Below are 13701 nucleotides of genomic sequence, written 5' to 3' on the forward strand. Positions count from 1 at the left end.
TTGTGTGTCCCAGTCTCAGCCTTGTGTGTCCCAGTCTCAGCCTTGTGTGTCCCAGTCTCAGCCTTGTGTCTACAATTTCCTCCCTTCTTTCTCGGCCTGAGGACCTAACCACCGCCCGCCGTCAACTTTCCTGGATCTTATACAGGTGTCTTCCCTTACTCTCCCTGTTCCACAAACATGAGCCAAATGGTAGTCACACCAGATACTGACTTGTTTTCTGATCCACACCCCTACTTTTTTTTAAAGGCACAGTATCAGTGACCAACAGATGCATATCTGTATTGCCAGTCATGTGAAATCCATAGATACATTTTTTTATAATAATACCATTTTTTTTAAATACATAGATTAGGGCCTAATGAATATATTTCAATTGACTGATTTCCTTATTTGAACTGTATAGTTTCAGTATAGTTTTTGTTTTTCTAACGGGTTCATTCATTATTTTATTTCAGTTTATTTAATTATTTTTTAAATTATATCGTTTTAGATTTAGTTTCACTTTTAGTTTACTGTAATAACTGACTCAAGTATGATTGGTTTCCTCAGAGTTCATTGAAATGCAGTAGTACAGCTGTAGACATCCTCAGACAGAAGCCCTGGTTTTCTGACACTCAAATGATGTATTTAATAGCATATATTTAGTACATTGAGGTTCTTGAAAAACGTCCCTGCCTCTACCACTACACATGTTCATTCTAATTTGACAGATCGGACAATGCTTTCTCTGCAGTTGTAGGCTACCTGTGTTTGAGTGCCTCCCTCCAAATAGGCATACCCCTCCCCCTTGCTACTTTAGGAACTTGCACCCATTCATTCTGATTCATTAACATTCCTGCCACAGATTTCCACAAAGAACCGGAGTGGACGACAGAACAACAGGCACAGAAAAGAGGTAATGAAATATAGTGGACTGGACTGGAACAAGTTGATGAACAGAACATCCCCGGCTGTTACGGTGTTGCAATAGAGATGCACACACACTATGATCTAAAGGTATGGTGCATCTCATGCCTCCAGCTTTTACTAGCCTACTGCATTTTAATGCGTTGTCAAATTAACTCAAATTGACTAGATCTACCTATTTCAACTAAATGTTGAATAAACACATTCAGTCTGTATCAGTACTGAACTGAGATGGTTATCTGTTGTTTTTAAACTTTGGTAAATTGAGGAGAACGTGAAATGGACTGTGGTTATGATGCAGTAGGTCACATTCTAACTAGCACATCAAAAAAACTTCTGAATCACATTACTCATTGCAGGGTTCACCACAGAAATAGCTAAATAGTAGGCTGTGATTTCTGTCACTTACTTTTGTATGGCATTTTATTACCGTTTTTACATCATCATGAGTGGGTTTAATTCAGTATTTTTAAAGCATTCCAAATGTTAAAATCCAGGACAGTTGAGGCACATTTCATTTGATTTCAAGTGCTCATATTTAAAAGGGCAACAATCAGGTTTAGATCCATGATTCAAATGCAACAGTCTTTGTAGACAGGTAGTTGATAAAACATGTTGTAATCTTGGCTCAAATAAAATAATCTTCCCCTTATCTGTTCTGATCAGTAAGCTGCCCTTATTTCCGTGTCGGCTAGTTTACCATGCTTACCTGTGCACGGAACAAAGAATGCTTACTATGTAACTGCCAAGCCGTAGTGCTTGATGTGTGGCAAGGTGTACATCATGCTTTCTCACACTGGTAACACTGCTGACAACATAACTTAATGTTGTTAGGAGTAAATGTAAATGAGATGTTTCGTCTAATAAATATGGATATTGTTTTAGGACCACACACGTTTAAAGGAATGTTTTTGATGCTGTTGCCATCTTCCTGTTCATTGTCGGATGTTTTTATGTATTCGCATTGTAATGGGGTAATTTAACATCACTAAAGTTCGCATTTAGTTTAGACTGATCAACACAATGTTTAGCATATTCAGATTTTCTCTAATAAACATAAACATAAAGTGTTCTATTTGTAACACTCAAGGGCTGTGTTTAGACAGGCAGACAAATTCTGATATTTTTTCCACTAACTGGTCTTTTGACCAATCACATCGGATCTTTTTCAGAGCTGATCTGATTGTTCAAAATACCAATTAGTGGAAAAAGATCCAAATTGGACGGCCGGTGTAAACACAGTTAAGGTGTGAGTTGATGGTCACTCGACTTGAAGCAGAATGTTATGGATTATTCTCATATCTGTTGATAGTGATTGATGCCAGACTGGGTGTACAAGGACACACGGATTATTCACTGTTGTGTTGTATTGATGACATTCTGTAGCAGCTGACAAAGTCTCTTTTTCAAGAGAGCCCTGGGCAAGAGGTGGTGGATTTAAGGGAGTTCCCCCCCACCATCCTGAAATTCAATTCTGTACATTTTTAGTCTCTTCAGTTGTAACCTAGTCATCTTACATTTCACAATGGCAAGGCATCTGGTTTCATGCGGTAAAATCTATTCAGATTTCTTGGAGTTTCACTTATTGCCGACTTGCTCAGACATGCCCCTGTGTGATCATAAAGTTCATATGAGCCTGACCGGAGGGCTTTCCACAGCACAGAATACCTTCACACTGCATGTGCCCCTCTCTTTAAAGGCTAACTTCATGGTTAACAGCTCATGCTATAAATCTTTTTTGATCAATAGATGGTCTAATGTCAATTTGCTTTTCAATGTTGTAGAACGATTTAGAAATTCACTGACTCAGGTAGAATAGCTACGAGTCTGTAACTTGAAATGTGTATTTCCCCATTTTGTTGTTCTTTAGGAACTGGTCACCCTGCCCTAGTTTCTTATCAACACCCCAGTAAAGAGAATAACAGCATGGATCTGCCTCAGCCTGTTCAACCCTCAGTTAACCGTCTTTATACAGTAACATTTTAATATTGTGAAGCTTGATGTCTTGGTTTGGTAAGACCAGGATGCCAGTCCCCCATACTAAACCCCTGGTTGAAGTCTCCTCCTCCTTCCTCTCCGTCCCTGCTCCCACCCTGTGTATGGATGTGCCTGTCACTGTCAGTTCTCCCGTATTGTATTGCCTCTTACAGAACCCCACAGGGCCGGCCATTGTCAGCTCTGTCAGCGGCCAGCCAGGCCGGCCCCCAACATAGAAGCTCTATTCAGGGATGTATTGAACAGGGATGGCCCTAATACTCACAGATATTCCCTCTTTATCCCTCACTCTCCCGTCCTTACTCTTTTCGTCTCTCTCTCCTCCTACACTGTGTAGGTTTAGAGTGGTGAGTCAGCCCTCAGCAGAGTGGAACCCCTCTCCTCACATACAGAGCACAGAGCTGCCAGACAAGGTGTTCTCCAGGAGTGTTGCCCACCCCCCACACACCCCACCGCTCTATCCAAACCCTCTAGGACAGACAGGATCCCCACTCCTCTGGACAGGACCTCATTTTTGTTTACTGTGAATGAAGAGATAAGGTGATGATGTCAGATGACAGCTGTTGCCGAATATGCTGCAGGGGGGTGTATAGCTGCTACTGGAGGCACCCGAGTGAGAGGATACAAAAAGTGAGTACTGTATGCCTAGAATTGTATTGTGTGTAGAATATACTGTAACTTCAGGACATTCATTAAGACAATTATGATTTTTGGCACCAACTTCTCACTATCCTCACCTTTTGGTTTATGTACATTTGACATTTGACATTTGAATAATTTAGCAGACACTCTTATCCAGAGCGACCTATAATCAGTGTATTACTATGCACTGTAATTCCATCTAGCTCAAATGTTGTTTTAGTGACTTCTCTCAGGTCAGAGCTACAGTTGGTCTACAAGGAAATGTTCACACTGCTTTGATATGTGTTGCAATAAAAATCATCATCGTCATCGTCACCCAGCAGCAGCAGTCCCTGAGACACTGCCAAGGGAATTCAGCTTTGAATTTGCTTGCGCCTTCTCTACAGTTCAATTTCTTGTACCTGCATTACCGGGATTATAATGGATTAACATTCCATTGGACAGCATTCAGTGGAAGCGTGAGGATTTTTCCCCTTTATAAACTCATTGTGGTTGTATAATCGGAAGCCTCTATTCCTAGGCCAGTGAGATGTGGATGGATGTTATTGGAGAGGCATCCATTCATTCAGACCTGTTGTGTAAATAAGAGCAGGATAATTGGGAGGGAGATTGCGATGCAGAGTAGAGCATGTGCATGTGTGCCAGGACTACTTTCTGAACTGAACAAACAAGCTCCTACTGGCTGGGTAAAAACTTATCTGGGATAGATCAAGTGCTGAAAAAAAGTACCCAAATGTCATACTGGAATAAAAGTAAAGATACCTTAATAGAAAATGACTTGAGAAAAAGTTGAAGTCAACCAGTAAAATACTACTTGAGTAAAAGTCTAAAAGTAAATGTAATTGCTAAAGTATACTTAAGTCAAAGTATAAATCGTTTCACATTCCTTATATTAAGCAACCCAGACAGCACCATTTACTTTTTCTTTTAAAATGTACGGATATCTCGGGGCACACTCCAACACTCAGATATCATTTAAAAACAAAGCATTTGTGTTTAGTGAGTCCGCCACATCAGAGGCAATAGGGATGACCGGGAATGTTCTCTTGATAAGTGCCTGAAGTGGACCATTTTCCAGTCAAAATGTAACAAGTACTTTTGGGTGTCAGGGAAAATGTACGGAGTAAAATGTACATCATTTTCTTTAGGAATGTAATGAATTAACAGTAAAAGTTGGCAAACATATAAATAATAAAGTACAGATACCCCCCCAAAAATGACTTAAGTCCTTCTTTAAATTATTTTTGTTTGGACACAATTACGGGTGGGTGGATGGTGGATGCTGGTGTTTTTCATTCCTTTAATGGATGAATGGAATAGCAGGCGAAACCAAACATGAAGAGGCATTGGAGAGGCTCCAACAGCCCTGAGGGAGCTAACTGCTGAGCCCTTCAGACTCACACACACACACACACTTACATGCACACAAACAAACACACACTCACATGCACACAAACACACACACACACACACACACATGCACATGCACATGCACATGCACACACTTGTTGATCAGAAGTACAATAACACTCAGAGAATATGTATTTGTAAACCATAGCTAGTGGTTCTATGTACACGATTATTCTAATCATTTTCAAATGAACCCCGGAGATCAATCAAATTCATTGGATGCAAGTCCTGCAAACAGTTTCTGACTGTTGAAACAACCCGTTTGCATACTTTTTATTTCATCCTGGAAGTTAAATGTCTTCCTGACAAAGAAGTTTAGTCATGAGATCTTCCAATGTCAGTAGAAATGAGAACAGGTTTAGGGCTCCAGGAGTAATTGTTGACTCTCCTTGCTACAGTGCTCCCGCTGTAGGTTGTCAGTCCTTACCGCTGTGTCCCTCCTCACTCTGTTCTGGATGTACGTCTGTCTGATGGCCTTCAATGACCGCGAGGATGTTAACTGGTGAGCTTGGTCATACACTCTGTGTGTGCATGTGTGCACATACAGCTGCAGACACAAACGCAAACACACACACGCACACACTCACAGCGATGGACTCAAACCCTGTGATCTGCCCTCAATTGTCCCCTACCAGGAAGGCCTTTTCCATTCTGAAACTGTGGGTGAACTGGTTCATGGTGCTAATCATCATCTCTGCTGTATTGACCATCTACTGCACCCTATTACTGGTGAGACACAATGCACACACCTGTCAATGTATTTACGGTATGTCGTTGACATCAGCTGAGTTGTAATGACTGTACAATTGCAGGTCTTTGCGCTGTTCCAACTTGCCTTGAAAGAGCCTTTGGACTTACACTGTCTGCACAAGGTATTAGGAACATTCTTTGTTTCCGAGAATGTTTCCCTTTACATGTTATTTAAGAAGTGCACAGCTATAGTGGCATAACATGAATGGCAATAGCATGGCTGATTTAACAATAGTAAGTCACTTCAGGTGTAGCTTAGGTATTGACATGTGTTGACTGCATTATATTGTGTTGCGGTTTGCTCTGCCCAGTTGTTCCTGTTTTTAGGTGTGGTCTTCATCACCCTGGGCATCGCTGGAATAAGTCTACAGTGGAAAGAAGAGTGGCACACTGTTCTTCTGTCACTACAGGTATAGTAGGGCCAATGTACAGCACCATGGAACTGTCTGTTAGGTGTGGTGTGTGTGTGTGTGTGTGTGAGAATGTTCAAGCGGAGTGAGGTGTGGAGTAAGCCTGTGTGTTTATGGTCAGTGCTTTGCCAGCAGTATGCAGCTCCCTGCTGTGTGTAATACACTGTATGTAACATTGATCTCCCTCAGGCCACAGCTCCATTCCTACAGATGGGAGGGGTTGGAGCCCTGACCCTAGTCAGTTGGCTGGTGTTCCAGGGCTTCCATAGATCCCGCAGAGTAGGTCAGTCACTTGTCCAATGAAAATACACAAATACTCACTGTGACATCAATAATATGAGATGTCCAGTACACACCTATAGATATGAATTCAATATTGATAGAATATAATTGAGTTCTGTGAACCCTGGAACAATTTCAAACCCGTTGACTATCTTCTTTCCTTGCCTTTTTGTATTCACAACAATAGTTAAAGTATGACTGATTCGTTCGTTAACCTGTGTCTGTCAGCCTCTAAGATCCTCATCATGGTAGTGTTTGCTGGCGTGTCAGTGGCAATGTTCCTCAGCCCACTCCTCATCCAATCCCCTTGTCTGGTGGACGAGAAACAGCTGCCCCCTAAACCTGCCCTCTTTGGTCATCGCGGAGCACCAATGGTGAGGAAGTGCCCACTTCATTTATCATACTGTGGTTCTATGGTCTCAATATTTAAGTGCTAAGCTGGGAAATGCTAAGCACCTAAAGGTGATTAGCTACCGTAGTCATACAGTGGATACGACTTGATTACAGAGCTATAAGACCATCATCCAAAAATGGCTTATGTGTTACACTTTTACTGTTGACATAAATTCCATAATCATCCCTTATGATTCAGTTTATATATGAACCAGAGGGCTGAAGCGTGAATTGCTGTCCAGTCATGTGATGGCACCACAAGGCATGTTGCTCTGCCCCCATTACCTTGCTCCAGTCCTCTCCACTATCGCCACCGTAGGCCCACTCAGCTCAGCTGTGACATATGCAGCATGGCTCAGTGTTCACACAGAGTCAGGGTAGTCACCGGAGTGTTTCTCACCCATCTGTCCTCTCTCTCTGTGTTTTCAGCTGGCCCCAGAGAACACCATGATGTCGTTCAGGAGGAGTGTGCGGTGCAACGTGACCGCCTTTGAGACGGACGTGCAGCTCAGGTACCCGGGGGACTAGGGCGGCTTCCTGTACATAGACGTGGCAGAGTCGGATCAAAAGTGCACTGCTGTTTCAAATTGTTTTCAGTTTAATAATAAGGATGCTTCGGGTTTATATAGCGCTTTTCAAAGACCCAAAGAGGCAGTTTATTGACGTTTCTTTCTCCTCCAGTAAGGACAGAGTTCCTTACCTGATGCACGACAACGGCAACCATTTCCTGAGGAGGACTACAGATGTTCTACAGAAGTTCCCTGGGAAAGACTTTAACCACAGCACAAACCTCACCTGGGAGGAGCTACAGGAATTAAACACTGGTGATTGGTTCCTGAAGGTAAGGGTGATATCCAATTTTATCAGCCTCCCTTGTATTTTGTAGTGGGGCGGCAGGTAGCCTTGAGGTCAAAGCGTTGGGCCAGTAACCGAGAGGTCGCTGGTTTGAATACCGGAGCCTACAGGATGAGAAATGTGGCCCTGAGCAAGGCAGATACACTAATTGCTCCAGGGATGCTGTACAATGGTGACCCTGGCTGTGACCCCAATCCCTGCAGATGTCTCAGGGAGGAGTTGGGGTATTAAAGAAACACATTTACATTACACAGTATAAGCACCCTCCAAATTATTATTAGTTGGAAATCATTTCCGCTTAGTTGAACTATACCAACTCATTGACCAGGGGCGTCAGGTAGCCTAGTGTTTAGAGCGTTGGGCGAGTAACCGAAAGGTGTCTCGATCGAATACCCGAGCTGACGAGGTAAAAATCTGTTGTTCTGCCCCTGAACAAGGCAGTTAACCCACTGTTCCTAGGCCATCATTGTAAATAAGAATTTGTTCTTAACAGACTTGCCTAGTTAAATAAAGGTTAAATAAAAAAGAATTGACATAATGACATATATACTATGGATATCTCCCTTTCAGACAGATCCATTCCGTTCAGTGTCCCAGCTCTCAGAACAGGAGAAGAAGACAGCTGGGAACCAGAGTGTTCCCTCCCTTCTGCAGCTGCTTGACCTGGCCAAGACTCATAACACCTCTGTCATCTTTGACTTGAAGAATGACAACAACAATGACACTAATGACACTGTGAAAACCATCCTCAACTCTGGCATCCCCCACGACAAGGTTAGGGGAATGTCTATCAGTGTCACTACTTCACCAGTTCTGTGCAGTTACACTCTTATTACAGTTGTTTGACAGTGTGTTTCTCCTCTCTCTAGATCCTCTGGCTTCCCCCCACACATAGGGAGGATGTGAAGAAGGTTGCGCCAGGGTTCAAACAGGTTTACAACAATGTGCTTGATATGAACCTTGACGGAGCAGATCATCTGAATGTCAAGTACAGTGCGTTGAGCTTCGCAGAGATCGGGTGAGTAGCCTACCTCGAAGTGCCCACGCTTTTCTCAGAGCTGTGGCCAAATAAACCTTCATTCCAAAACCACATTCTACCTGTCTGTGCTGACAGCTGCAGGTGCACTGGTTTCCTAATTACAAGGGTTTATGTTGGCGTGCTGAGACAAGGAAATGGCACTATCTTAGACTGAGATACACACAATGCCTCAGGGGGGAATGAGATTCAAATCATGTTTTCGCACAGGTGGATTTCGAATGGCTGAGAGCCCAGTAGTGAAAGTTCCTCATGGGATGATTAGTTTCTGTTGATTTAGTGAAATGAATGGGAAAGTGTTGTCTGAACAAGCATGATGTTTCCTTTAATAGTATGACATCTTACCGTATGATTAACCACTCCTGTCTGTAGTCTTTAACAGGTGTCATGTTTGCTGAAGTAACTCTGTCTAAGCTGAACTCCTACTACTGATTATATGTTGCTGATCTGAGCCAGCTCTTTCACCTAATCTTTTCATTCGCTACTGAATTTGTGTTTGTTTGTGTGAGACAGGGAGCTTCGGAACAGGAACGTTTCGGTGAACCTGTGGGTGGTGAATGAACCATGGCTCTTCTCTTTAATGTGGTGCTCGGGGGCCAGCTCTGTGACCACCAACGCCTGCTCTGTCCTACAGGACAAGAACCAGCCTGACTGGACAATGGTGAGGGACCAACATCAAACCCCATCTTCTTCACTCTCCCATAGTCACTCCCTCTTCAAAGGTCAAACAGATCACCCCACCCAGACATTGTAATTCTCACAAAGTCAACGTTGCTTTTAAACATTAGTTAACATATACAGTTGAAGTCGGAAGTTTACATACACTTAGGTTGGTCAGAAGTTTACATACACTACTTTGTGCATCACACAAGTCATTTCTCAAACAATTGTTTACAGACAGATTATTTCACTTATAATTCACTGTATCACAATTCCAGTGGGTCAGAGGTTTATATACACTAAGTTGACTGTGCCTTTAAACAGCTTGGAAAATTCCAGAAAATGATGTCATGGCTTTAGAAGCTTCTGATAAGCTAATTGGCATCATTTGAGTCAATTGGAGGTGTACCTGTAGATGTATTTCAAGGCCTACCTTCCAACTCACTGCCTCTTTTGCTTAACATTATGGGAAAATCAAAAGAAATCAGCCAAGACCTCAGAAAAAAAAATTGTAGACCTCCACAAATCTGGTTCATCCTTGGGAGTAATTTCCAAACGCCTGAAGGTACCACGTTCATCTGTACAAACAATAGTACGCAAGTATAAACACCATGGGACCACGCAGCTGTCATACCGCTCAGGTAGGAGATGCGTTCTGTCTCCTAGAGATGAACATACTTTGGTGCAGAAAGTTCAAATCAATCCCAGAACAACAGCAAAGGACCTTGTGAAGATGCTGGAGGAAACAGGTACAAAAGTATGTACGTATATCCATAGTAAAACGAGTCCTATATTGACATAACTTGAAAGGCCGCTCAGCAAGGATGAAGCCACTGCTCCAAAACCACAATTTAAAAAGTCAGACTACGGTTTGCAAATGCACATGGGGACAAAGATCGTACTTTTTGGAGAAATGTCCTCTGGTCTGATGAAACAAAAATAGAACTGTTTGGCCGTAATGACCATCGTTATGTTTGGAGAAAAAAGGGGGAGGCTTGAAAGCCGAAGAACACCATCCCAACCGTTAGGCACGGGGTGGCAGCACCATGTTGTGGGAGTGCTTTGCTGCAGGAGGGACTGGTGCACTTCACAAAATAGATGGCATCACGAGGGAGGAAATTATGTGGATATATTGAAGCAACATCTCAAGACATCAGTCTAAAGCTTGGTTGCAAATGGGTCTTCCAAATGGACAATGACCCCAAGCATACTTCCAAAGTTGTGGCAAAATGACTTAAGGACAACTAAGTCAAGGTATTGGAGTGGCCATCACAAAGCCCTGACCTCAATCCTATAGAAAATGTGTGGGCAGAACTGAAAAACCGTGTGCGAGCAAGGAGGCCTATAAACCTGACTCAGTTACACCAGCTCTGTCAGGAGGAATGGGCCAAAATTCACCCAACTTATTGTGGGAAGCTTGTGGAAGGCTTCCCGAAATGCTTGACCCAAGTTAAACAATTTAAAGGTAATGCTACCAAATACTAATTGAGTGTATGTTAACTTCTGACCCACTGGCATTGTGATGAAATAAATAAAAGCTGAAATGTTTATGTAAAATTCTGACTTCAACTGTATCATGATATCCATGTGTAGAATTGAACTTGACATTTTCTTTCATCTTGTACGCCACCTATGGGTCGTATAAATATACCTACTCGGTTTGCTGGTACGTATTATATGTGTGTCTGTGTGTGTTTCAGGGACGTGATACATACAGATGTATATGGATCACATTGGACCTGGGGTCATTGCTCATAATGTTCGCACTCTTCATCTTAAAGAGGTGAGTAGCACACTAGTTTTGCTTGTAAAAGACAATGGAAACAGTCTGGAATTTTAGGACTTGATTTGTTCCCTTTAGTTTTCTGCTTTGAAAAAGGTGCTGTCTCAGTCATGCTAAAGATGGGTTTTGCTAGTAGACATTGATGATCAATATAATCAACATGAAGAAATTAAAATTGATTTCCCTTTTTAGCAATGTTGAAAGTAATTCTGTACGGTACTAACTACTAAGATAATTGCTATCTGCAATGCCTTCAGAAAGTATTCATACCCCTTGATTTATTCCACATTTTGTTGTGTTACAGCCTGAATTTGATTCAAACATTTTTTTTATCACCCATCTACACACAATAACCCATAATGACAAACATGTTTTTTTAAATGTTTGCACATTTATAGAAACTGAAATACAGAATTATCTAATATACGTAAGTATTTATACCCCTGAGTCAATACTTTGTAGAAGAACCTTTGGCAGCGATTACAGCTGTGAGTCTTTCTGGGTCTCTAAGAGCTTTCCACACCTGGATTGTGCAACATTTACCCATTTATTCCTTTCGAAATTCTTCAAGCTCTTTTAAATTGGTTGTTGATCATTGCCAGGCAACAATTTTCAGGTCTTGCCAGTAGATTTAAGTCTAAACTTTAATTCGGGCCACTCGGGAAAATTCACTTTGTTCTTGGTAAGCAACTCCAGTGTAGATGTGTCCTTGTGTTTTAGGTTATTGTTATACTGAATGGTGAATTCATCTCCCAGTGTCGGGTGTAAAGCAGACTGAACCAGGTTTTCCTGAAGGATTTTTCCTGTACTTAGCTCCATTCGGTTTATTTTTTATCCTGAAACTCCTCAGTACTTAAAGATTACAAGCATATCCATAACATGATGCAGTCACCATTATGCTTGAAAATATGAAGAGTGGTAATCAGTAATATGTTGTATTGGATTTGCCCCAAACATGACACTTTGTACTCAGGACAAAAAGTAAATTGCTTTGCCACATTTTTGCAGTATTATTTTAATGCCTTGTTGCAAACAGGATGCATGTTTTGGAATATTTCTTATTATGTACTTTTCACTCTGTCAATTAGGTTAGTATTGTGGAGTAACTACAATGTTGTTGATCCATCCGCAATTTTTCCTATCACTGTTTTAAAGTCACCATTGGCCTCATGCCCTTCTTTGTTCATAATTCACTGCTTGACTGAGGGACTTTACAATTATCTGTATGTGTAGGGTACAGAGATGAGGTTGTCATTCAAAAATCATTTTAAACACTATTATTGAACACAGATTGAGGGCATGCAACTTATTATGAAACTGGTTAAGTACATTTTTAAATTTTGAATACTTATTGACTCAAGACATTTCAGCTTGAAAGTATTAATTTGTGAAAACAAACTAACAAAAAAAATCCACTTTGACATTATGGGGTATTGTGTGTAGGCCAGTGATTAAAACAAAACATCTAAATGTAATCCATTTTAAATTCAGGCTGTAACACAACAAACTGTGGAGAAATGAAAGGGGTGTGAATACATTCTGAAGGCACTGTATGTATCTTTAATGATGAATGGGACTGATAAATAAGGATTATACCATGCTCTCTTACCATAATACATTTCATTCTTGTGTTGGTGTAAATCATTTAAATTGTAGTGTTTCGGTTGCATTAATGACATGCAAAGAAAATAACTGCTGTGTTTGTGCTTATGATCTTATAAACTAGGACACAAGAGCATCATATAAAGAGACATTCTATAATGAGGAAGTGGAATAATGGTTTGTGTCTGATTATCTCTAGAAGAAAAGAGAGGCACACATGTTCTGCTTTGGAATCAAGAGAGCTATCTTCCTTCTTACCATCTGAATAGTTCAGCCTGGATCCAGAAATCCATCCCACCCCACCCTACTGTCTGAATGGCTCAGCCTTGTATCAGGAAGTAATTAGGCTAATTGAAAAGACAGTATCTATTAAAAATGTGTGGATCACATGCGTAAAGTACATTTTACATTCATTAAGAGAATTTATGAGCAAAGGTGAAAATACCACATGTGTTGCCACAAGGATGGCTATTCAAGAAGTAATTTCATTGTCATTTTATTTCAATACATTTTAGATGCTTTTTGTGACCATTTGTAAATAGTGTTTTCCAATAGAAAATGTTTGTGTGACACTGTATTTGTAAAAAAAAATATATTTATTCGTATACATTAAGTTTAAGTTTACATTAAGTCTTATTTGGAAACTACTGGTGTTGGGTTCACTGATAAATGTCAGCACTATTTCCACTGGGGCTTACATTCTGAATGAGAGATTTACAAAATGATCACAAATCATCTTATAGCCTATTTTTTTTTTTAATAAAAATGTTATCTGGATTTGACACCTGTCTGTGTGTGTGAACGCGCCCGTGTGTGTACGCGCCCGTGCGTGAGTGAGTAGTTGTATGCGTGAGAGACAGAGCGTGTGTGTTTCAGAAAATTACATGTCATGATTTGTCTGTGTGAATAAAAAAAAATGGAATGTGTTGGGTTCAGTTGCTGCAGATGACTGGTCCTTGGCAATATGAAAGTCTCTT

General features: G+C 41.1%; 1 protein-coding gene across 4 annotated transcripts; it reads left to right on the top strand.

Annotated features, from left to right (window-relative positions):
- The first annotated feature begins 408 nt into the window (after positions 1-408).
- Positions 409-13659, top strand: LOC110504963 (glycerophosphodiester phosphodiesterase 3). 4 transcript variants are annotated; one of them, XM_021583877.3, is made up of 15 exons: positions 409-996; positions 3239-3531; positions 5352-5455; positions 5589-5682; positions 5766-5825; positions 6015-6113; positions 6303-6396; positions 6624-6769; positions 7218-7300; positions 7470-7629; positions 8214-8417; positions 8513-8661; positions 9193-9340; positions 11040-11122; positions 12924-13659. In XM_021583877.3, exons 2-15 carry the CDS (start codon positions 3445-3447, stop codon positions 12991-12993), a joined length of 1581 nt encoding a protein of 526 aa, XP_021439552.2. In that variant the 5' UTR covers positions 409-996; positions 3239-3444; the 3' UTR covers positions 12994-13659. The 4 variants fall into 4 exon arrangements, with proteins under 4 accessions (XP_021439552.2, XP_021439554.2, XP_090075762.1 ...); XM_021583879.3 differs by having other exon boundaries at positions 12927-13659; XM_090219636.1 differs by having other exon boundaries at positions 709-895.
- The last annotated feature ends 42 nt before the right edge of the window (positions 13660-13701 follow it).

Source organism: Oncorhynchus mykiss, chromosome 25, assembly GCF_057628025.1.
Source record: "Oncorhynchus mykiss isolate SJ-2025 chromosome 25, ASM5762802v1, whole genome shotgun sequence".
Lineage (NCBI taxonomy): Eukaryota > Metazoa > Chordata > Actinopteri > Salmoniformes > Salmonidae > Oncorhynchus > Oncorhynchus mykiss.

Coding starts and splice junctions, on each gene's coding strand:
- LOC110504963 (XM_021583877.3), top strand. CDS start 3,445: ATGATGTCAGATGACAGCTGTTGCCGAATATGCTGCAGGGGGGTGTAT. Junction 5,826..6,014: donor ACTTACACTGTCTGCACAAG/GTATTAGGAACA, acceptor TGCTCTGCCCAG/TTGTTCCTGTTTTTAGGTGT. Junction 6,114..6,302: donor CTGTTCTTCTGTCACTACAG/GTATAGTAGGGC, acceptor GATCTCCCTCAG/GCCACAGCTCCATTCCTACA.